This window comes from Podarcis gaigeae (genome assembly GCF_964106915.1).
Source record: "Podarcis gaigeae genome assembly, chromosome: 3".
Taxonomy (NCBI): Eukaryota; Metazoa; Chordata; class Lepidosauria; order Squamata; family Lacertidae; genus Podarcis; species Podarcis gaigeae.
This window is the reverse complement of record NC_139680.1, coordinates 119,166,138-119,190,970: the sequence shown is the minus strand read 5'-3', so window position 1 is coordinate 119,190,970 and position 24,833 is coordinate 119,166,138. Positions and strand designations below refer to the sequence as shown.

At 49.1% G+C, this 24,833-nt stretch overlaps 2 protein-coding genes across 6 annotated transcripts in view; one reads left to right on the top strand and one right to left on the bottom strand.

The window, feature by feature from the left end:
* The window catches only part of ZNF395 (zinc finger protein 395), a 446,083-nt gene that overhangs the window by 341,406 nt on the left and 79,844 nt on the right, over window positions 1-24,833 (bottom strand). The gene's annotated exons all lie outside the window — the stretch shown is intronic.
* Window positions 4,722-24,833, top strand: part of LOC310841931 (Golgi-associated RAB2 interactor protein 3-like) — a 31,030-nt gene continuing 10,918 nt past the window's right edge. For all 4 annotated transcript variants that reach the window (XM_083733677.1, XM_083733678.1, XM_083733679.1 and 1 more), the window contains exons 1-5: window positions 4,722-4,914; window positions 10,394-10,511; window positions 15,156-15,313; window positions 18,320-18,489; window positions 19,194-19,452. In XM_083733677.1, coding sequence (XP_083589803.1) covers window positions 10,394-10,511; window positions 15,156-15,313; window positions 18,320-18,489; window positions 19,194-19,452 — 705 coding nt within the window. In that variant the 5' untranslated portion in view covers window positions 4,722-4,914. The remainder of the gene's footprint in view (window positions 4,915-10,393; window positions 10,512-15,155; window positions 15,314-18,319; window positions 18,490-19,193; window positions 19,453-24,833) is intronic.

Sequence of the window (24,833 nt, the reverse complement as noted above, 5' to 3'; positions counted from 1 at the left end):
GAAAGCTGTCTGCAGACAAACACCAGCTCCCTCGACCTGAAAAGCGAGATGAGTGCCACAACCCCGTCGTTGCCTTTGACTGGACTTAACTGTCCAGGGGTCCTTTACCTTTACCTTACTTACATGTAGGCATATTTCCTGAACCAATGGGAGGGTGAATGACTTGGCCTTGAATGGTGTTGCTATGGCAACCCTTATCTCAGAACATCCAGATGTGAAGGATGTGCTCCTCAAGGCAGGATCCCAAGCACTGTGCAATTTTAACCAAGTGCAATTTTAATCCCAAGCACTGTGCAATTGTTCGCCTTGTATCAATGTTTCCCCCATCACCAAGTAAGACGTTTCCCCCATCACCAAGTTAGGTCCTCAAATATCTGTAAGGCAGCAGGGATGGGAACAGAGAGACGTTCTCATGGTGACACATCATGTAGTAATAATAATAATAATAATAATAATAATAATAATAATAATAATAATAATTTTATTATTTGTACCCCGCCCATCTGGCTGGGTTTCCCCAACCACTCTGGGCGGCTTCCACAGAGACCAAAAATACACTAAAATGTCACATATTAAAAACTTCCCTGAATAGGGCTGCCTTAAGATGTCTTCTGAATGTCAGGTAGTTGTTTATCGCTTTGACATCTGAAGGGAGAGCGTTCCACAGGGCGGGGGCAACTACCGAGAAGGCCCTCTGCCTGGTTCCCTGTAGCTTTGCTTCTCGCAATGAGGGAACCGCCAGAAGGCCCTCAGCGCTGGGCCTCAGCGTCCGGGCAGAATGGTGGAGGTAGAGACGCTCCTTATACTGGACTGAGGCCGTTTAGGGCTTTAAAGGTCAACACCAACACTTTGAATTGTGCTCGGAAACGTACTAGGAGACAGTGTAGGTCTTTCAAGACCGGTGTTATGTGGTCTCAGCGGCTGCCCCCAGTCACCAGTCTAGCTGCCGCATTCTGGATTAGTTGTAGTTTCTGGGTCACCTTCAAAGGTAGCCCTACGTAGAGCGCATTGCAGTAGTCCAAGTGGGAGATAACCAGAGCATGCACCACTCTGGCGAGACAGTCTGTGGGCAGGGAGGGTCTCAGCCTGCGTACCAGGTGGAGCTGATAAACAGCTGCCCCGGACACAGAATTGACCTGCATCTCCATGGACAGCTGTGAGTCCAGAATGACTCCCAGGCTGCACACCTGGTCCTTCAGGGGCACAGTTACCCCATTCAGGACCAGGGAGTCCTCCACACCCACTCGCCTCCTGTCCCCCCAAAACAGTACTTCTGTCTTGTCAGGATTCAACCTCAATCCATTAGCCACCATGCATCCTCCAACCATGTAGTTAAGCCAGAACAGAAGCTGTACCACCCAACATGCAATGCACATCTGCACCCCACACTCTTCCTGTGCCAATTCACACGCTCCTTTTTTGCAATTTATTCATTACATTAACACACCACCTTTTCAAGGAGTTCAAAGTGGGGTACATGGTTCTGCTCCTTCCTGGGTCATCCTCACAGACAGGGGCAGCCACTGGTCCAAGGTCACCCAACGAGGTTCACCACTGAGTGGGGATTCGAACCCTGGTCTCCCACATGCTAGTCCAACACTCTAACCACTATGCCACACAGGCTCTCCACAATCAGCCCCTCCTTATCTTTCGGTCCTGGAAGAGTAGCTGCCTCTGTTCATGATTTCACACACCTCTCCCAATTACACAAGACAGGAGTAGCACAAAATAAATTGAAGGAGCCCATCTGGGGGTTGGGGGAGAACTGACAGTTCCATCAGCAACGGAGCGCTCATCTCAGACGTTTATTAGAAGTTCTCTCCTGCAGGCTGACATTGTGGGATAATAACAAGACGAGTTAATCATCCTCAATTGAAGGTTTGTTGGAAGAAGGAAAGTCATATGATCTATCCAGTAATGTAGGTGTTAGTCTTCTCCAGAGAGAGAGAGGGAGAGGGAGAAAGGAAGAAGGAGAAAGCTTTCCAGGAAGGAAAGAAGGAATCATAGAATTGGGAGTCTGAGGATCATCTTAGTCCAACTCTCTGCAATGCAGGAATATTCAGCTGTCCCATACAGGGATCAAACCTGCAGATTTGGCATTATCAGCACCATAGTCTAACCAACTGTGCTATCAAGGAAGGAAGGAAGGAAGGAAGGAAGGAAGGAAGGAAGGAAGGAAGGAAGGAAGGAAGGAAGGAAGGAAGGAGTGCAGCAATGCTTCTGAATATCAGTTTCTGTTCTTTGGTTTTTTTAATGCTTTTGATTGGTGTTTCATTTAATACACAAAAAAATACAGTAAAATTCAACAATCATTTACCCACATTCTTTCCCCACACTGCATATGGAGGAGCGGGGAAGCGAACGGGAGATTACGAGCCCACCTCTCTTAACCACTACACCACACTGGCTCTCCAAGGTAGACCCTCATTTGGAGTGTTACTGGAATGTCCTGCTGCCTCCTCTTCCTATAGGTGCTGTCAGGGCTGGAGTCAGAAGCAGGCCAGCATGAAAGGAGGAGGGTTCCATTGTCAGTGAAGTTCACTCTTCATTCAAGGAAACGGCACGCAACTCAGCAACACTTCCTACTAGGTCTTGCCCTTATGGAGCAGTTGTGAGTCGAGGACCCGCCACCTGCATAGGAGTATAATAAGACACACAGACACATTATTTTAGGTTAAAGGGCAAAATTAGGCCACAACTTTTATTGGTTACGGCATGTGAGTAGTATTGGCTTAGGCACCGATGAAACAGCAATACCAGACTCCACGGGAGTCATATCAGGGTTAACAACCAATGGGAGGAGCTTGTTGATGGAAATACAACTGGAAGCTCCCCCATGATGTCACCGGGGGTCGTGCCGTGGCCCTAGCCACCAGCAGGGCATCGGACAGGATCCACGACCACCAGATTCCTTTAACGGAATACCCAAAAGAGGAGGGGTAGATGATGGCCCATACCCAGTCCTCCAACACAGCACACATATTCCAATGCCTAACCGCCAATACCAGAAAGTTGTGACGAATTGCTACAAGGTAGGCAAAAAAACCAAGAGGCTGGTGCCAATTTGCCAAATGGATAAAAAAGTCCTACCAGGTCCCTTGGGCAACCAAGGCAACCAACCGAAGTCCATAGCAAGGTCAGTACGCAAAAGAAGCTGACCTAAGAGGGACGGAGATCCGAAGAAAGCAGGAACAGACTGGGAGCTGAGCGCTGCCGCGGCTGTTTAAATGCAGCTAACCCCACCCACCACCCGGCCCTATTGGTCAGCTGGAAGGCTTGGCCGCGGCAGCAGAACCAATCAGGAGCAGGGAGCCCCACGGGAAGCTGCTCCTGCTCACAACCCCTTCTCTCTGGGAGGAGGAGAGGCCTTGCCAGGACTGAAGGTCTCTGCCTTCCACCCTTTCTAAGGCTCTACCTCTCCCAGATGTGTTTCCCAAGCAGTCTCAAACTGCATTTGTGCACCTCTGATCTCTGTTCTGCCAGGGCCATCTTACCCGTAGAGGCTAGTGGCACCAGGCGCCAGGGCGCCAAGTTCTGGAGGGCGCCAGGGAAGAGGCGGAGGCTGGACGGGGCACCTCCTGGCATTAGCTCGCTGCCCTTGCCCACCATGCCACGCCAAAGCAGCGCTGCGCCCGGAGCCTCCCTCTGCCGTGGCACGAAGTGTCCAGCTGAGCCGGGAGGCACCGGATCCAGCCTCCACCTCTTCGCCACCAGAGGAGCCACCCTCCAGCTGCTGCCCCCCTCCTCCAGCCCCACCAGCAGCACTGTCCTCCCTAAAAAAAACCTCTGGGAAACCAGGGGGTGCACCAGAGGGAGCTTTGCACCACGGCGCTGGATATGCTTAACATGGCCCTGTGTCCTGCCCTCCTCATTACCTTATTGGAGACCAGGGGGAGAGAGGAGCTTGTCGTAGCCGTAAAGGGAGACTTCTGGGATTCTTCAGCAGCCTCTTGACACACACACACACATGTCAGGAGTTCAGCCTACACTTGAGTAGGACCCTAGCATGTTCCCTCCCTCCTGGTCGATTGTTCAGGAGTTTCATAAGCTTTCTTCAGCCCAACCATCACAGCGACCGATGCCAACAGACACCTGCACACTTAGGGGTCCGCAGAGTCTTTGCAGTTGCGTGACAGACCTCAGCAACTCAGCATTTTGTCTAATCTACTTTATACACATATAAACACACACGGAGCACTGCAACATGGCTCCCTCTCTCTCTAGCATCAGAGAGCAAAGAGAAAAAGAACAAAGGACAATAGTCCCACTACACAGTAACACAAACATCCTGTCTCCGTCACTTCCCACTCTGTGGAGTCAAAACATACACCGTCATGTGATAGACAACAATCCCATGACTGGAATCATGGATCAGGAATTCTAACAACACACACCCATCTGCTTCAGTCTCAGAGTCTGAACTGCTCCCTGTCGCCCACTCTCCCTGCCCACCAAACCCTGTTGCCCCTTCAGCATCCAGCACCTCCTCCCGGTCCTCTCCTCTGACCTCTCCTTGGCGTCCCACCACCAACTCCCTGGCTCTGAGCCTTCCTTCTCTGGGGGTTCCCTTGGGGGTTCCCTAACTGGTGCCTCCGACCAGTGCTCCCTGACAACTGCTGTGGGAGTCATAAAGCTACTCAGGGCAAGGGGAAAAGTCACATGAAGCCATGATGTGATGCAATGGTGGGATTGTGACATCACAATGGTGGTGCGGTGCTGGAGGGGTTGGGGAGATATGAAGCCCACCACCCCCTTGTCTTGGCTGGACGCAGTTCAGCTCACCTTCTGCAGATCTAGGAAGAGCAGACCCTTCCAGGCATCCCAGTAACTTGGTCTTGTCCCTAACCGTGGAGCTGAAGAGAATTCTGGGGCCTTGGTTATATTCCAAGCAGGGAGAGACTTTACATCCTCCAGGTATAAGACTATAAGACTTTACATCCTCCAGCAGAGTCGTGATAAAGAACCATAGAATTGTAGAGTCAGAAGGGAATACTGAGCATCATCTAGTCTGACTCTCCTGCAATGCAGGAATATGCAGCTGTGGGGATAAGAGATGTGGTCTGAAACATCTGGAAGGTAGCAAGTTGGGGAAGGCTGAGTTTGAGTGTTGTGCTAGAGCAGCCTTTCTCAACCTGTGAGTCCCCAGATGTTGTTGAACTACAACTCCCATCACCCCTAGCTAGCAAGGCCAGAGCTCAGGGATGATGGGAGTTGTAGTCCAACAACATCTGGGGACCCACAGGTTGAGAACCGCTGTGCTGGAAGCTGAGGGAGACTCGGGTTCAAATCCCCACCCAGGACGAAAGTTGAAAATGGAGAACAATGAAAAGTTCATATTGAAAGCAATTAACTTAACGAACAAAATAAGTCTCCCTGTGTCGCTGCCCTTATTTGCTTTTGTATTAAAACTCATAGCAATCAAAATAAGAGGAAACAAGGTTATAGTGAATAAAAGGGGGATATAATAATAATATAATATAATATAATATAATATAATATAATATAATATAATATAATATAATATAATATAATATTAATAATAATAATAATAATAATAATAATAATAATAATAATAATAATAATAATTATTATTATTATTATTTATTATTTGTACCCTGCCCATCTGGCTGGGTTTCCCCAGCCACTCTGGGCGGCTTCCAACAAAGATGAAAGATACACTAAAATGTCACATATTAAAAACTTCCCTGAACAGGGCTGCCTTCAGATGTCTTCTAGATGTCAGGTAGATGTTTATCGCTTTGACATCTAATGGGAGGGCATTCCACAGGGCGGGTGCCACTACCGAGAAGGCCCTCTGCCTGGTTCCCTGTAACTTGGCCTCTCGCAGTGAGGGAACCGCCAGAAGGCCCTCGGAGCTGGACCTCAGTGTCCGGGCAGAACGATGGGGGAGGAGACGCTCCTTCAGATATCCATAGTCAATGGAAACAGAACAACGCTTTGATGTCTGTGGGAACCCTGGCAGGATATAAGGTTAATACAGGGGAAGTAGAATTATTGGGAATAACTATGAATACAAATTCAGAAACACACATAAAGGGCAAGACTGAGTATAACTGAAGGTAAAGAGCAATAAACTATCTGGAGTTATAATTCATATTGCTGTGGAATATGCTATAATTCAGATATTATATGAAAATAAGTAAGAATTTCTGAACAAAGATGGTAGCACTCTTGCATTTCAGTGGGGAAGCTGTTTTTATACAGTGGTACCTCGGGTTAAGAATTTAATTCATTTTGGAGGTCCGTTCTTAACCTGAAACTGTTCTTAACCTGAGGTACCACGTTAGCTAATGGGGCCTCCTGCTGCTGCCACACCGCCATGCAATTTCTATTCTCATCCTGAAGCAAAGTTCTTAACCCGAGGTACTATTTCTGGGTTAGCGGAGTCTGTAACCTGAAGTGTCTGTAACCCAAGGTAATAATAAATAATAATATTATTTTTTTATTTATACCCCGCCCTTCCCGGTTCAGAAAAGCGGGTTCAGGGCAGCTAACAAAAAATTTAAAACACTTAATTGATGCTACAAAAAAAAAAACCAGCATAAAATGTGGTATAAAACATGAATAACAATAAAATCAAAACAAAAAAAAAATTCCTTCCAGTAGCACCTTAAAGACCAACTAAGTCAGTTCTTGGTATGAGCTTTCGTGTGCATGCACACTTCTTCAGATACACAAATCAAAAATCAATTTAGGGGGGGAAATCCATCCAATAAACATTAGATGATCACCAGGGCTAGCTGGCTAAATTAGTCCTATTTGGGTCAGCGAGGAAACCAGGGGAGAATTAGCTGTGGGATCCCAGAGCAGGTAATCTTCATAAAAAGGGGAGGGGGAGGGAAGGAAGGGGAATAAAAGATCAGGCTAAGTTCAAATTGAAAGCCAGGCAGAATAGCTCTGTCTTACAGGCCCTGCAGAAGGAAGTTAAATCCTGCAGGGCCCCGGTCTCATGGGATAGAGCATTCCACCAGGTCGGAGCCACCACTGAGAAGGCCCTGGCCCTGGTGGAGGATAATCTAACTTCCTTAGGGCCCGGGACCTCTAAACTATGATTATTCATGGACCTTGAGGCTCTCCGTGGGGCAGACCGGGAGAGGCGGTCCCGTAGGTATGAGGATCCTAGGCCGTGAAGGGCTTTAAAGGTCAAAACCAGCACCTTAAACCTGACCCTATACTCCACCGGGAGCCAGTGCAGCTGGAAAAGCACTGGGTGAATATGCTCCCATGGCAGAGACTCCGTGAGGAGCCTCGCTGCAGCATTCTGCACCCGCTGGAGTTTCTGGGACAGTTTCAAGGGCAGACCCACGTAGAGTGAATTACAGTAGTCAAGCCTGGAGGTACCACTGTATTTTATTTTCTCACTGTTTCTGCTTCTTCATTAAGAAGGTAAAGTGCAGAATAGCAGCCTAACTGCTTTGCAGAAGTGGACAAGAAAAGGCACAGTCCCGGGGGGTGGGGGAGTAGAAGATGTGTTGTGGGTAAAGATGTTAAGAAGGCTTCCTTTTCTATTCTGCCCTATATTTGACACACACATCACTGTTTCCATTCCACTGCAGGTCACTTTCCACCAAAAACTACTATTGTTGTCTGCTGCAGTTAATTTCTATAACTTATGTAATTAATGAGACAAATTATGTAAACCAGGTTGTCATTACGTTAGTCCCTCTCACTCAGTGCAAACGTGAGGGCCATGTAATCAATTACTTATCGTTTGGGGACTGAAAGAAGCAGTGACATCAAATAAAGTTTGCATTAATTGGCTGGGTTTCTATTCTGGACTGTGAATAAGTGAAGACTGGCAATTTCCGTTTCCCATTCTCCAACTTCCCTCTTTGGGGCAAACCTCCTTTCTCCCTGGCATGTTTCCCATTTCAAACTATTTCACATCCTGCCCCACAAGTCCTTTTCCTTGATCTGTTGGCACTCAGCCGTAATTAATTGCTTTCTAGAATGAGGTTTCCACACCTCACACACTTCAATTAGCTACTTAATTAGCAGACTGAACTGCAAACAGCCAGCACTTACTTCCAAGTGGAGCTGAGTAGTTTCTGACTGTAATCCTGTAAGGTTGCAATTTTGTGGGTCTTCCTTCTCAGCACACAGAACTTCCAGCTGCAATTCTCTAATCCAGTGGTTCCCAATTAGGGGTCCGGGAACCCCAGGGGGTCTACAGAACACACCCTTCTCCCCCTCCCACAACTAAATTTTTGTCATTTTTGCATAGTGAGGTCACAAACCCACTTTTATTTATTGTTTGAAACAAGCATTCATATGCCACCAGCTCACACGGCGTATGATATAGACAGCCAAACACAGAACATCAGAAAAGCAAATTCAAAATAAGCATCGCTTTTGCCTGTGGCCCCTGCTCTGAAGAGCATGTGGATCTGTTTTAGCACGGATAGGTTTTTCACTATACAGCGGCACCTCTGGTTGCGAACGGGATCCGTTCCGGAGGCCCATTCGCAACATGAAAAGCCCGCAACCTGAAGCGCCGTATCTGCGCATGTGTGTGGAACGATTTGGTGCTTGTGTGCATGTGCGCATGCGTGAAGCGTGATTTAGCGCTTCTACACATGTCTGAGCAGCGAAACACGGAAGTAACCCTTTCTGGTACTTCTGGGTCGCAGCGGGACACAACCTGAAAAGACGTAACATGAGATATGACAATATTGGCCAAAATCGGTTTTGATACGGAAAGGGGGGGGGGCATGTCTTCTTTACCTTCTTCTTCGCACAATATATCCATTTATTCCCAATTGTCAATGTCAAAAGGGACTAAAATCTATAATCCCTCAAGCAAGGTGTCAAGACCCTAATCCTGTCAAATCGCTCTGATCAGCCTTTCCTCCAGGCAATGTCAGGTGGCAGACTGGACCATTGTCTTCTCATCCCCAATACTCAGGAAGTGTTTATCTGCGCATATCTCCGACTCTGCATATTCCCCCCTCCCTCCTCCATATGTTAATCTGTGTAACCCAACCTCCCTTTAATATATTCATGATGTAATCTGTGTAACCAAACCTCTCTTTAATGTATTCATGACGTGTTTTGCACTGTATTCTGGGACATGGAGGGAGTTTAAAAAACTCATGTCACCCCTTTCTCACGGTTCAATCTCGCCTTGAACCTGTTGCGCAATAAACTTGGATCTTCTGCAGTTTGCTCCTGTCTACGGCTGAGCTCATTTTCCTCCGCAGGGACCCACGGACTTAGTCCGATGAGCTGGGTGGCAGAGCAGCCTCGCACCCAGATTTTAGCCCTAACAGTTTAGAAATCACACCGTGATAATGATTTTGACCCGGCAAGATACAGAACTATATGGCTCCTCGTGTGAAGAAGAACAAGGCAACCGATTTCAAGGCACCTCCGATATCGCACGATGATCTCAGCCCCAAGGCAGCCGATTGCAAGGCTCTGCCTTCCCCTCATGCTGACAGAGAACAGGGCAGCTGGTCACCCTCACTTCCAAGGCCCCATGGCCAGAGGCGAAGCCACCTGCTTCGGTATCCAGAGCAGCGCTCATCCCAGGGTGGGTGACAAGTGTCCCAGGGGACGTGGCATGTATTCCACGGGGCATGGCATGCCGCCTGCGGGGGGCATGGTGTGTGTTCCGGGGCGTGGCAAACGTTCCAGGGGCGTGGCACGCCTTCCAGGAGCATGGCAAACATTCCAGGGCATGGTATAAAGGCTATTTCTGATGTATGGTATTTCAGGATAAGATAGAAGTCCATAGAGAAATGCTCATCTCAGGAATACTGGGAAATAGTAAAACAGAAAGAAGAGAGCAAGATTGGTATAAAATTATGATCTTAGCTGGTATGTTTGTTATTGCATTAGGATGGAAAGAAAAGGATAAATGGACAATGGAAAAACGGAATGACTATGTTTTTGAATATATACAATCTGATATATCTGAACAGGTAATGACGGAAGATACATGGGAAAACAAATGTCAAGATATTTTGAATAAATGGACAAGTTATAGGAATTGGATAGCACGGGGGGGAGGCAACCCAAGCATCCAAATTAGAATGAATAATCTGTGCACATGGTTAAAGATTTGAAGAGAGAACAAGTTTTGGGGGGAAGGGGTTAAAGGGGAGGGAGGAAGGGAGGCAAAAAAAATTAGGATAAATGAGAAGGGACAAAAGTATATACTGTTATGTATAACTAATAGGATATTTTGATGCATGTTATTGCTAGATTTTCAACTGAATGGTTTTTTGGTAAGTTATTCGACATCCCTGGATGAAAGTGTGATGATAAAGAATGGGGGGGGGGGGACAAAAAAAATTAACAAACAAACAAACATCCAGGTCAGCACAGGATATCCCCAAAATTCCAACACTTCTGACTATCTATTGTGCAGATGTCAATTTTGTCCAGGATACCAGGTTTCCAAAGGGGAGAAAACAGCCGGCCGAGGTCGCCTGCGTCAGACAGAGAAGATCATAAGGGGGGAAAGGCCTATCTCCAAGGCCATGCAGGTGAGTCAAGGTGCTCTGTACCTAAGAACATGCACAGGTAAGAAGAGGTTGCTGGATCATGCCAATGGACCATCTAGTCCAGAATCCTCTTCTGGACTGACAAGGACTGACCGGATGCCTGTGGGAAATCTCCAAGCAGGATTGGAGCACAAGTGCAACTGGGATTCAGAAGCATTGCTTCCTACATTCATCCTCATGAATTTGTCCAGCCCTCTTTTGTAGCCATCCACATTGGTCCCATTGCTGCCACTTGTGGCAGTGAGTTCCACAGTTTAACTTCTTCTTCTTCTTTGGCGATCACTCATAGCTGAGTAAGATTGTCTTTCACGAACACGGTCTTAACAGTGAGTCCGTAAGTGACTGTGGAGGCCAATTCTGGATCCACACGTCCTTCCACAGTGGGGACATTGGTTTCCGGGCGGGAGTTGATCACAGTGAGGGTTTGCCAAGCGTGCCTTCCTCTTAGCATGTTTCTCCCTTGCATCCTGAGTTCGAGCGTCTTCAAAGCCCAGGACACCTTTGGTAAAGGCTGTTCTCCAATCGGAGCGCTCGCAGGCCAGTGGTTCCCAATTCTCGGCATTTATACTACATTTTTTTAGATTTGGCATTTCTTCTCTCTGTGCTCCTCCCAGCGGTCATTCCTCCTCTGGCCACTGCTGTGGATTCACGACCTGTCTGTCTCCAGACAGAAGTAGATGTTTTTCTGGAAAAGTAAAGAATTACTTTTGACCAAACTGCGGGAGGCAGTGGATGACAGGAGTGCCTGACGTGCTCTGGTCCAGCGGGTCACGAAGAGTCGGACACAACTAAACGACTAAACAACAACAAAAGAATTACTAAACTATAATCAATAAAAATAACGACAAGTCACAATGCCCATAAAATTATTTTTATAAGATATCCCTGTCCTTGTCTTATCCCTTCCCAGCTGCTTCTGCTGTTCCCAAAGTCATGGACTGAGAAAGGCTCTTCGGGCTCAGTGGCGTAGCGTGGGGGGTGCAGGGGGGGCCGGCCGCACCGGGCGCAACACCTGGGGGTTAGGGTTAGGGGGCACAAATTACTTGCCTTGTCCCGGGTGCTGACAACCCACGCTACGCCACTGTTCGGGCTGAAGGGGGTGGGGCAAGGCAGGTGGGAAAAGCCATTGCCGCTCTCTTTCCCCAAGCCAGATGTTTTAGACTACAAGTCCCATGATCCCCACCCAGCACTCTGCTGGGTGTTGTGGGCCCAAACATCTGGATGACACCAGGTTGGCTGCCCTACACGGTGCAGAACAGATGCTGCACAGTTGAATCTATAGATCCTATCTCTGACTCTCTCTACTTTTGTGTTACTGCTAGTGTGAGGACAGGTGTTGATAGGAAATGTCACTGTTATAAATGGCGAGGCTGGATTCATGCTTTATTTGTGGGCTGTTAGACACTGGAAATATTTCATCGACCAAAGGAGCAGCCTTGACAAGTCTGTCTCTGCAAAATAAAAGCAACAAAAACCCAAAAGTCTCGGAGCACCTTCATCACAAACAGATTGATTATAGCTTAAGCTTTCATGCGCTAGCAGCCTGATACATCGTGCGCATGAATTGTTATCATCCTAGGAAAAGATGCCTTATACAGTGGTACCTTGGTTCCCAAACTGAATCCGTTCCGGAAAGCCGTTCCAAAACCAAAGGGCTCTAAAACCAAGGCGCGCTTTCCCATGGAAAGTAATGCAAAATGGATTAATCCGTTCCATACTTTTAAAAACAACCCCCAAAACAGCAATTTAACATGAATTTTACTATCTAACGAGACCATTGATCCATAAAATGAAAGCACTAATCATTGTGCTGGACTATGAAATAAATAAGACAGTATTGTAAGGTAAAGGTAAAGGGGCCCCTGACCATTAGGTCCAGTTGTGGCCGACTCTGGGGTTGCAGCGCTCATCTCGCTTTATTGGCCGAGGGAGCCGGCATACAGCTTCCGGGTCATGTGGCCAGCATGACTAAGCCGCTTCTGGCGAACCAAAACAGCGCATGGAAACACTGTTTACCTTCCTGCCAGAGCGATACCTATTTATCTACTTGCACTTTGACATGCTTTCGAACTGCTAGGTTGGCAGGAGCTGGGACCGAGCAACGGGAGCTCACCCCATTGCAGGGATTCGAACCACCGACCTTCCGATCAGCAAGCCCTAGGCTCTGTGGTTTAACCCACGGCGCCACCCGCGTCCCTTAGGCAATATTGTAGATGATAAAAATTCAATTTTTTTTTTCTTACGTGCACTGATGATAGTCATTGTTGATTGTTGTTAGCCGCCCTGAGCCCGGCTTCGGCTGGGGAGGGCGGGATATAAATAAATTTTATTATTATTATTATTATTATTATTATTATTATTATTATTATTATTATTATTATTGTTTGGATGGGGGGCTTTTATCCATTTCCGTAGTCACACAATCAATCAGTAGCTGAACTGGGTTCCACACAGTCACAAAAAACAAGTCACAGTCACATGTCAGTCCCATAAAATGAGGAACAAATCACAGTCAAAAAAACGAAAAAGCCACACAAGCAAAAACGTAAAAAAAATAAATAGCAAAAACAAAAGTTCCAAATACTACTTCTGTGTTGCGTGGGTGCTTAGGACTCAACAGCCGACAGACTCAACAGGAAGCCTGATTAGCAGCGGAGGACTCGATTTACAAATGTAACACACTCAACAGGAAGCGGTACATGTTCCGCTTCCAAGGCAAAATTCACAAACCAAAACACCACCTTCCGGGTTTGCAGTGTTCTATTTCCAAGTTGTTCATAAACTAAGCTGTTCTAAAACCAAGGTACCACTGTAAGTACTGCATCAGACCAATGGTCTACCTCGCAGAGGCGGTTTTAGAGGTGCCATTTTTGATAGGGGGCCCTTGAACAATGATGGAAGATTTTAACGCTGCTGAAATTTGAGAACAAAATACAACTAAATTGCAGTTTATCTGTTCCACATGGTTAGCGAAACCATTCTGGGACTGCTTTATTCTCCAAAATAAAAGTGGTTGGATTAAACGTGTTGTGCACATGCAAATAATAATATTAATTTATTATTTATACCCCGCCCATCTGGCTGAGTTTCCCCAGCCACTCTGGGCGGCTCCCAATCGAGTGTTAAAAAAATACAACATTAAATATTTAAAAACTTCCCGAAACAAGGCTGCCTTCAGATGTCTTTTAAAAATAAGATAGCTGCTTATTTCCTTGACATCTGATGGGAGGGCGTTCCACAGGGAGGGCACCACCACCGAGAAGGCCCTCTGCCTAGTTCCCTGTAACCTCACTTCTCGCAATGAGGGAACCGCCAGAAGGCCCTCGGAGCTGGACCTCAGTGTCCAAGCTGAACAGCAGAGCTTCATATACTTTAATAAGCAATTTATTATTTCCGGCATTTATATAACTCTTTTCAACAACCTCCCAGAGCAGTTTGCAGAAATCTTAAAACAAAGAATAGAATATGTAAAAGGAGAGGAAAGGGGAATACAGGAAAAAAACAGACATAGGAAAGCAAACAACAACAAAAACCTGTTTTAAACAACCAAAACACACAACAGTCCAATCTTTTGTAGACATGTCTACTCAGAAGTGAGATCCATTCAGTTTGATGGGATTACTCTTTTAAATCAGAACCAATGAAGAGGGTGAAGGCCCTGTGTGAGTGTCTGGAGGTGGCTGGAGGATGGATGGCGGCTAACGGATTGAGGTTGAATCCTGACAAGACAAAAGTACTGTTTTCGGGGGACAGGAGGCGGCAGGTGTGGAGGACTCCCTGGTCCTGAATGGGGTAACTGTGCCCCTGAAGGACCAGGTGCGCAGCCTGGGAGTCATTCTGGACTCACAGCTGTCCATGGAGGCACAGGACAATTCTGTGTCCAGGGCAGCTGTCTACCAGCTCCACCTGGTACGCAGGCTGAGACCTTACCTGCCCACAGACTGTCTCCCCAGAGTGGTGCATGCTCTAGTTATCTCCCGCTTCGACTACTGCAATGCGCTCTATGTGGGCCTACCTTTGAAGGTGACCTGGAAACTACAACTAATCCAGAATGCGGCAGCTCGACTGGTGACTGGGAGCAACTGCTGAAACCACATAACACCGGCCTTGAAAGACCTACACTGGCTCCCAGTACGTTTCTGAGCACAATTCAAAGTGTTGGTGCTGACCTTTAATGCCCTAAATGGCCTCGGCCCAGTATACCTGAAGGAGCGTCTCCACCTCCATCATTCTACTCGGACACAGAGGTCCAGCGCCGAGGGCCTTCTGGCGGTTCCCTCTCTGTGAAAAGCCAAATTACAGGGAACCAGGCAGAGGGTCTTCTTGGTAGTGGCATCCGCCCTGTGAAACGCCCTCCCACCAGATGTCAAAGAGAAGAATAACTACCAAACTTTTAGAAGACATCTGCAGGCAGCCCTGTTTAGGGAAGCTTTTAATGTTTGATGCATTACTGTACTTTAATATTTGGTTGGAAGCCACCCAGAGTGGCTGGGGAAGCCCAGCCAGATGGGTGGGGTATAAACAAATTATTATTATTATTATTATTATTATTATTATTATTATTATTATTATGATTAACTGCACTCTTTTGCATGTAACGCCGAGGCTGTGGAATCTCCCTTGCAGGTGGCCGCATCTTGAAGTTCTTCCACAGCCCACACAAAAACATTGACTTCTCTTCTCTGACCCAGTCCCCGATTGAGACAGTTCTGCAGAAATACCTCGGGAAAGGAGAATACCCAAACTTTCGGTCTGTTGCCATGTTCGAGAGCAGCTTTTTCCAGGTAAATGGAGCTGCAGAGAGGTGACCTACAATGACCTCAACTAACTCTGGAACACAGCATCCTATTTGCTGTGGCTCAGCGGCAGAACATCTTTCCTGCATGCAGAAGGTCCCAGGTATTGTCAGTGTAGACAATACTGTGCTAGATGGACAAATGGCCAGCTTCCTCTGTTCCTATAGCTTGTCAAAGCAAGTTGCAGGGGGTTGGACTGGACAGTTCTACGATTCTAGGACAATAAAGGGAAATGTAAAAGAAGCCTTGGGAACCTACGGCAGTCTCTCCTGAGGATGGAAGTGTCAAGGTTGACCCAGAAATCATGTCAAGGCTGGTTCAGATGCAGGTCATCACCCAAGATGCAGAGACGAGCAGAAAAGTTAGCTCTTTATTCAAGGAAACAGTGTACAATGTAGTAATGCCTACAGACAGGACTGGCCCCTATGAATCAGTTGCCAGAACTGGAGGTCTTTGCCTTCTACTTCCTCCAAGTCTCCTTCCCAGCCTCAAACTATGTGGGGTGTGTGTCTGTGTTCTTTGTTCTGCTACAAAGATCTCCGTGTCCTTGGAGACAAGGTTGAGCTTATACAGTAGGAGCAGCAAGCTTCTGCAGCCTGTGTCCTCTCCACCTCTGCTTCATCTGCTGAATCTGAACTGCTTTCTGCGCCTGGCTCCTCTTGCTAACGAAAGCCTGTTGCCTCTTCAGCATCCAACCATTCCTCCCTTCCTTCCCCGTCTGATGTGTCCTCAGTGTCCCACCACCACACCTTGGGATCTGAGCTTCCTTTTGTGGGTATGTTCAGGGCGGCAGGAGAGGATACACAATACACAATACAATCTGGCTTGTCCAGTTTGAAATGTGTTCTACTATTTTCCTTGTAAGGCCCCTTGAATCCCTCCTTAAAGAATAAAGACACCACAGTCTTATTCATAAGGAACAAAAAGGAAGTTTACTCACGATCAGGCAGACCACAGCGTGATCCCTGAAGGCAGGCTTTAGGCTTAAAGTTACAACCATATGCAAACAGGTTTACCCCATCTGTGAGTTGACCTAGTGACTGCAGTTAGCAGTCTTGGAAGTTCGCGGGACAAAAGGTTCCCATGTCTTTGCGGATCTCAACATGAATACGGGAACGCCGCAGGGGTGCGTGTTGAGCCCGCTTTTATATACGCTCTATACAGCTGACTGTGCCCCCAAATACCCCAGTAATAAGATCATTAAGTTTGCAGATTATACAATGGTGGTTGGTTTAATCACGGCTGGAGAGGGGGAGGCGGCCTATAGGAAGGAAGTTGAGCAGTTGGGGGAGTGGTGCAGGAAAAACACTTAACTTAAAGAAAGCAAAAGAGATTATTGTGGACTTTAGGAAATGTAAATTGAATATTCAGCCACTTATTATTGAGGGGAAGTGCGTGGAACAGGTCTCAGTGTTTCGATTTCTGGGAATGGAGTTGAGAGATGACCTAACCTGGGGAGAAAACAGCAAAGACCTGGTGACAAGAGCACAGCTGAGGTTATATATTCTGAGAATCCTCCAGAAAAACAATCTTTCAAAGGACCTGCTGATGGCATTTTACCATTTTACTGTTGAGAGTGTATTAACTTATGGTCTGTGTGTGTGGTTTGGGAGCTGCACGGTCAGGGGAAAAACAACACTGTCCAGGGTTGTAAAGACTGCGGACAGAATAATTGGGTGCACTCTTCCCACCTTGGATCAAATCTATGCTCCCAGGTGCCATAAGAAACCTGCAGAGATAGCGCAGGATAGTGCACACCCCGGCAATGATCTCTTTCAGCTTCTGCCTTCTGGAAGAAGGTACAGGGTTATAAAGACTAGGACTAGCCGCCTGAGAAACAGTTTCTATCCAAATGCGATTTTGGTTTTAAACGCAGTGTAAGGTAGTCTCTGTGGGAGTATATTGTATTTAATTAATGGGGATCAGAGTTTTTAGGGGGTTAACCAAGTTGGGATAGCTGAGATAGCAGGTTTGTTGGTTTTGAATGTCTGATGTAGATTTTTTCAATCTCATTGTTCTGTATGGGACAATGACAATAAAGAGTATCGTATCGTATTGATCGGAAGATGGAAAAGAGAGAGAGTGGCAGCCTGCCTTGTCCTTTTACCAGGTCTGGAAAGGTCACATCCACCTACTAGTCACGTGCAAGAGGAAGGATGCTCCAGGCCAGGAGGAACAGGAAGTTTCGCCTGGCTGGACCAAACCTACGCTTGCATGTCCACTCTAGGAAAACAAGGAATGCTGCACTTGACTGCTCCCAGTGGATTACATCCCACACTTTTGAGGCTTCCCTAGGGATTCCCCAGCTGCTGCTGTCCACCACTTCTCTTCATCCAGCCAGTCCCTGACAGATCAGCCTCCTAGTCTAATCTAGGAGAGCTTTTTTGTTTTATTGGCAAGACCTTCTCCAACAGTTATGGTACTCTTGGTTATGGTAATCTTGGTCTTGAAAGACCTACACTGGTTCCCAGTACATTTCCCAGCACAATTCAAAGTGTTGGTGCTGACCTTTAAAGCCCTAAACAGCTTCGGTCCAGTATACCTGAAGGAGCATCTCCACCCCCATCATTCTGCCCAGACGCTGAGATCCAGTGCTGAGGGCCTTCTGGCCGTTCCCTCGCTGCGAGAAGCCAAGTTACAGGGAACCAGGCAGAGGGCCTTCTCAGTGGTGGCACCCGCCCTGTGGAACGCCCTCCCACCAGATGTCAAAGAGAACAACAACTACCAAACTTTTAGAAGACATCTGAAGGCAGCCCTGTTTAGGGAAGCTTTTAATGTTTAATAGGTTATTGTATTGTAGTGTTTTGTTGGAAGCTGCCCAGAGTGGCTGGGGAAACCCAGCCAGATGGGCGGGGTATAAATAATAATAATAATAATAATATGTTGTTGTTGTTGTTGTTGTTGTTGTTGTTGTTGTTGTTGTTGTTGTTGTTGTTGCTGCTGCTGCTGCTGCTGCTGTTGCTGTTGCTATTGTTATTATTTCTGTTACCCCAGGTGACGAAAAGGGGCCGGCAAATCTTCATGCACAACCAGTGCAACGAGGCCATCATTGGCATTGCCTCCACCAACATCAAGCTGCCACTACCCACCCTGATGTTTGTTGCTCGCCCTGTTGTTGCTGGCCAAGTCTCCAGTGAGGACACAGAGGAACCAATGCTCACCAGGTAAGTTAAGGCATCACGTCCAAATACTGCTGTGTTGTTGTTGTTTAGTTGCTTAGTTGTTTAGTCATGTCCGACTCTTCGTGACCCCATGGACCAGAGCACGCCAGGCACTCCTGTCTTCCACTGCCTCCCGCAGTTTGGTCAAACTCATGCTGGTAGCTTCGAGAACACTGTCCCACCATCTCGTCCTCTGTTGTCCCCTTCTCCTTGTGCCCTCCGTCTTTCCCAACATCAGGGTCTTTTCCAGGGAGTCTTCTCTTCTCATGAGGTGGCCAAAGTATTGGAGCCTCAGCTTCAGGATCTGTCCTTCCAGTGAGCACTCAGGGCTGATTTCCTTCAGAATGGAGAGGTTGGATCTTCTTGCAGTCCATGGGACTCTCAAGAGTCTCCTCCAGCACCATAATTCGAAAGCATCAATTCTTCAGAGCATGCAGCTTCACCACTGGCTAGTCACCAACAATAGCCCTCCCCTCTATGAATTTGTGTGTTCCTCTTTTAAAACCATCCAAGTTGGTGGCAATCACTGCTTCCTTGTGGGAGGGAGTTCCACAGGTTAAGTATGCCCTGCAAGAAGGGCTTTCTTTGTCTTGATAAGCTAGATGGATTGGTTCTTTTGGCTTAGGTACAAGGCAGTGGCTCCCCGCATCCTTCTGCTGAGTTGCCCTGAATATTCTCTTTCTGCACCCCCTCTGCTGCCACTACAGGCTCATCCCTCTGAGATATGTGCGCATCTCCATTCACGACCCGGAGAAGCGGATCATCAAGATCAAGCTGATCAATGGGCGCACTTATTACCTTCGGTTTCACGCGACCAACAAGGAAGAGGAGCCTGTCTTTGACCGCTGGCTCTCCCTGGTCTACCTTCTCCAGCACCCGCCTCCTTGCTACCTGAAACCACAACCCAAATCCTACGCCGTCCTGGAGAACCTCAGCATCCGCGTCTTCCCAAGCGACGATGAAGCTGTGAGTATGAGTTGGACTTCGCAGGGGGCGCTTTTGGGCCAGAATTGGGCGAGGGGAGTTGCAGGCACCCTTTGAAGCGGCGTAATTAGCAAGAGGATAAAACATTAGAGTCTATCTGCTGCTGCCGTCGCTGCCAATCCTGCCAATGTCTGGCTTTCCCAGGCCAGGTGGGGAAAGGCTTGCAAGGAATGACAATGTAAATGATTGTGTTTTTCCTTTTAATTTACTCATGGTACCATAGAGTTTTAGTTATGTTCTCTCTCTCCCCCTTTCATGTGTCATTTTCTTGCCTTGCCATCCTTCTTTCCTCCCTTCCTCCCTTCCCCCCTTCCCCCCTTCCCCCCTTTCTCCCTTTCTCCCTTCCTCCCTTCCTCCCTTCCTCCCTTCCTCCCTTCCTCCCTTCCTCCCTTTCTCCCTTTCTCCCTTCCTCCCTTCCTCCCTTCCTCCCTTCCTCCCTTTCTCCCTTTCTCCCTTTCTCCCTTTCTCCCTTTCTCCCTTTCTCCCTTTCTCCCTTCCTCCCTTCCCCCTTTCCCCTTTCCCCTTCCTTTTTATTTCATTTTCTGATGAGAGAGGGGGGGCAGCTCACTTGGTAGAGGAATAGACTCTCAGTCTCGGGCCATGGCTTTGAGCCCCGTGCCGAGCAAAAAGATTTGTGCATTGCAAGAGGCTGCACTCACTTGGTCCCTTCCAACTCTACAATTCTTTGGTGACAAAAGCAAGCAACAATGCAATAACGAGTTGCTTGGGGGAAGGAGATGGTGCAACTAAAGAGTTGTGTTATCATGGTGTGTTTACTGCCTTGGGCTCTGTTATGTACTGAGTTGAATAGGATCCAAACTGCAGCAGTCTGATTGGTCCTAGAACAATAGGATTCAGAATGCAGCAGTCTGATTGGTCCCAGAACAATGCAGCAGTATGATTGGTTAGCAGGAACCACCCAATCATGCTCCAGATAGAAGTGAATGCACAACCTGATTGGCTTACAGTAGAATTCCGGAATTAGCCAATCATGTGCATCCCATTGTGTAAATAATGTATATAAAGCAGATACTTTGAGGGGACATTCATTCATTCCTCCTCACCACTATGAGCTGAATAAAGAGCATGAAATCACTTTGCGACTCTGAGTATATTTCACTGGCGACGAGGATGGGATCCTGCTGAGCTGACTGCCACACACAGCACCGCAGCACCGCCACCTGCCGCACCGCTGCCTCGCACCGTGTATCCAGGCTTCAGCTCCGGGACACAAGGAACTCAGAATGGCAACCAACAGCAGCTTCTCGCTGTTCAACCCAGCATCTGGAGACTGGGAAGCGTACGCCTCCCGTTTCACCTTCCTCCTAGAAGCCAAGGGGGTCACCGATGAAGAAGACGCCAAGAAGAGGGCAATATTCTTCAGCGTCTGCGGAGAGGAGACGTTTGAAATCGCCCGGGCTCTCCTTGCACCTGAAGACGTCGCTACTGTTCCATACAAAACAATAATGGAACAGCTGAAGGGGCACTTTTCGCCACAGCCCTCAGTGGTGGCTCGTCGAAATGCCTTCTACGCAAAGCAGCAAGCCCCTGGGGAAACCATAACTGGGTTTGTGACCTCTCTCCGCCAAGCTGCCCAGTTCTGCAACTTCTCAGAGCTGGAAAACATGCTTCGTGACCGCCTCGTCGGGGGCCTGAAGGATGAGAAGCTGCAACGACGCCTCTACGCTAAGAAGAACCTAACGTTCCAGGTTGCTCTGGAGGAGGCCCTGGCAATGGAAGCTGCCGAGAGGTCGACGCAAGAGGCATGGCCGAGCCAGCTGTCCCAACCGAGGGTCCACCACGAAGACCTCACCGACGACTCAGGATCCAACAGGGAGGAGGTGCACCGAGTACAGCAGCGCACTCAAGCAGCCCACATACCACAGCTGCCTCGACGAGAATGAGGGAACTGCGCAAGCTGTGGGGAGAGTCACGAGAGGAGGACCTGCCGTTTCCGCAACGCAGAGTGCAGGCAGTGCAGAAAATTGGGACACATCGCCCGGGTGTGTCGGGCTCGGGCCACCCGACGCCAGGCATCAGATGACCAATCCAAGAGCCCCAGGTCCCGGGGCCCAACACACCAAGGCAACTCGACGGAGCTCACGGACTTCCAGGTATACCAGTTGCCCCACCCCAACGTAGAGAAAATTTATGTAGAGGTACAGATAGAGGGGGCCCCATGCCGCATGGAGCTTGACACGGGTTCAACTCTATCCATAATCTCGGCAAGGACCTTAAGGAAACTGTGTCCTACTGGGGGTCCCAAACTCAGGCCGGCCCCATTCACCCTCCGGGACTTCCAGAAACGTAAGGTCCCCACAATGGGGGTGGGGACCTTCAGGGTGCAATACCAAGGGCGGACGCGGCAACTGGACTTGCTTGTGGTCAAGGGCCCCTACATTAGCTTACTGGGATTGGCATGGTTTGGACCACTGGGGCTAGCCATCACCGGGGTGAACCACATGAGCTTACAAGTGGACGTGGACGCCATATGCAAGGAGTTTCCGGGGGTTTTCGATGGGAAATTGGGACAGTATATGGGCCCCCCCATTGCTCTACAGCTTGACCCCGCAGTACGACCGGTCAGGCTCAAGGCCTGCCGGGTCCCGTTCGCCCTGAAACCCCGTATAGACGAGGAATTGGACCGACTCGTGGAGCAAGGAGTGCTGGAGCCGGTGCCTAATGCCCCCTGGGAAACCCCAATCGTCACACCCGTCAAGCCTAATGGTTCGGTCCGCATCTGCGCAGACTACAAATGTACCATAAACAAGGCCCTCACGCCCCATGCATACCCAGTGCCAGTGGTCAGCCATGTCCTTGCCACCCTGGCTGGGTCGAAAATTTTTGGCAAGCTGGACTTGGCCCAAGCATATCAACAGCTTCCAGTAGATGAGGCCACAGCAGAGGCACAGACGATTGTGACGCACAGAGGAGCGTTCAGGGTAAAGCGGCTGCAATTTGGTGTCAGCGTGGCACCAGGCATATTCCAGAATCTAATGGACTCTCTCCTTAAAGGGATTCCTGGCGTCACCCCCTTCTTCGATGATGTGTCGATTGCCGGGCCCACACCAGAGGAGTTTGAGGACCGCCTCCGCACCATTCTGCACCGTTTTCAGATGGCGGGTCTCAAGGTCAAGCGGGAAAAATGTCTACTAGGAGTGCCTCAAGTGGACTTTCTGGGATTTATGGTGGACGCAGAAGGGGTCCACCCGACTGGGGACAAGGTACGGGCCATTTGTGATGCCCCAGCGCCCAAGAACAAGACTGAACTTCAGGCCTTCTTGGGACTATTGAACTTTTATCATTCCTTCCTTCCCCACAAGGCAGCGGTAGCGGAGCCCCTACACAGACTTCTGGACAAGCGGGCTCCTTGGGTGTGGGGCCAGCGCCAGGAGGCCGCATTCCAGGCAGTCAAGGACTTGCTTGTCTCAAACTCGGTCCTGGCACACTTTGACGAGAGGCTGCCGGTGGTGCTAGCATGCGACGCCTCGCCCTATGGCATTGGCGCTGTCCTGGGACACCAACTCCCGGATGGAAGAGAGGTACCGGTGGCATACTTTTCCCAGACACTCAACGAAACCGAGCGGAACTACTCGCAAATCGACAAGGAGGGTCTGGCAATCGTGAAGGGAGTAAAAAAATTCCATGATTTCTTGTACGGGCGGCCCTTCACCGTGGTGACTGACCACAAACCGTTGCTTGGCTTGTTTGCCCCCGAAAAGCAGACCCCCCAAGTGCTGTCTCCTCGCGTCCTCAGGTGGTCAATTTTCCTTGCCAGCTACCAGTATGCACTGATTCACCGCCCTGGGAAGGCGATGGGCCATGCGGACGCCCTCAGCAGGCTACCACTACCAGAAACAGGCCCCAACCCGGCACCTGCACAAGAGGTTATGAGCCTGGAGCTGCTTCCCGACCGCCCCATTCAGGCACAAGAAGTTGCACACCATTCCAAGAAAGATAGGGTCATCTCCCGGGTCCTGGACTGGGTGTGGAGGGGATGGCCCAGCAGCAGCCCCGGGCCAGAATTCGCCGGCTACACAACCCGCAAACATGAACTGTCAGCCCACAAGGGGTGCCTGTTATGGGGAAGCAGGGTCGTTGTTCCCCAGCCCCTCCGCAAAAGAGTCCTCACAGCCCTACACGAGACACACCCAGGGGTAGTAAGAATGAAGGCCCTTGCCAGAAGTTACGTGTGGTGGCCGGGGATCGACGGAGAGATAGAGGCCTGGGTCAAACACTGGCAGGCCTGCCAAGAATCCCGCCCAGATCCCCCAAGGGCCCCAGTCCAGTCCTGGGAGTCCGCCCGAGCACCATGGTCACGTCTGCATGTGGACTTCGCTGGCCCCTTTCAGGGGAAAACATTCTTCATAGTGGTGGACTCCTACACCAAATGGCTGGAAGTCGCACTGGTACCGTCCACTTCTACGTCCGCAGCCATCCGGGTACTACGCAGGCTGTTTGCAACCCACGGGCTCCCTGACACTCTCGTCTCAGACAACGGGACTGCATTTACGTCAGGAGAATTTCAAACCTTCACAGTGCAGAATGCCATCCGCCACATCCGTTTGGCGCCATTCCACCTGGCCACCAATGGCCAAGCAGAACGCATGGTGCGGACCACCAAGGACACCCTTCGCCGCATGACACAAGGGGATTGGGAGTACCGCCTTGCCACATTCCTTCAAGCACAGCACAGCACCCCCAGCTCAACGACTGGCCGGAGCCCCGCTGAACTACTAATGGGTCGGCGCCTTGCAATCAGATTGGACCGCCTTCACCCCGATAGAGCTCAGGATGAGGTGGGGGAAGGCAGGAACCCCCAGACCTTCGAGGCCCAGGACCCAGTGTCCGCAAAGAATTTTGGGGCAGGCCCTGCGTGGGTACCCGCCACAGTCACCAGGGTCACTGGCCCCGTGTCGTACGAGGTGCTAACTGTTGTTTTTGCAGAGTCTTTTACGCAGTGGAATAATGAGCAGTACGTGCCACATACTCTACATTACTTTATTTACACTTCAAAGCTGAGAGATTACATACATGCATCTTGCTTCTGCTGCGAGCAGAGAAGCATCCTCTCTCTTCGGAAACACAGAGAGAAACGAGAAAAACAGAAAACCAGTGTACGCCACATCCAGTCTCCCTTTCCTGTGGGAAGCCCAACAGTACGCTGACTGTGGAATGTAAACACCTGTCTCGTGACAAGCACTTCGCTGCACAGTGAAGGAAGCAGAAACCAACAGATGGGGGACAATGCTGGCGCCGCCACTGCGACCAGATACGGCGACGATTCCTGGGAGAAAACCAGGAGGAGGAGGACAGGTCAGGGGAGTCCCAAGGGAACAGTGGGGCAGTGAGGCCCATAGAGC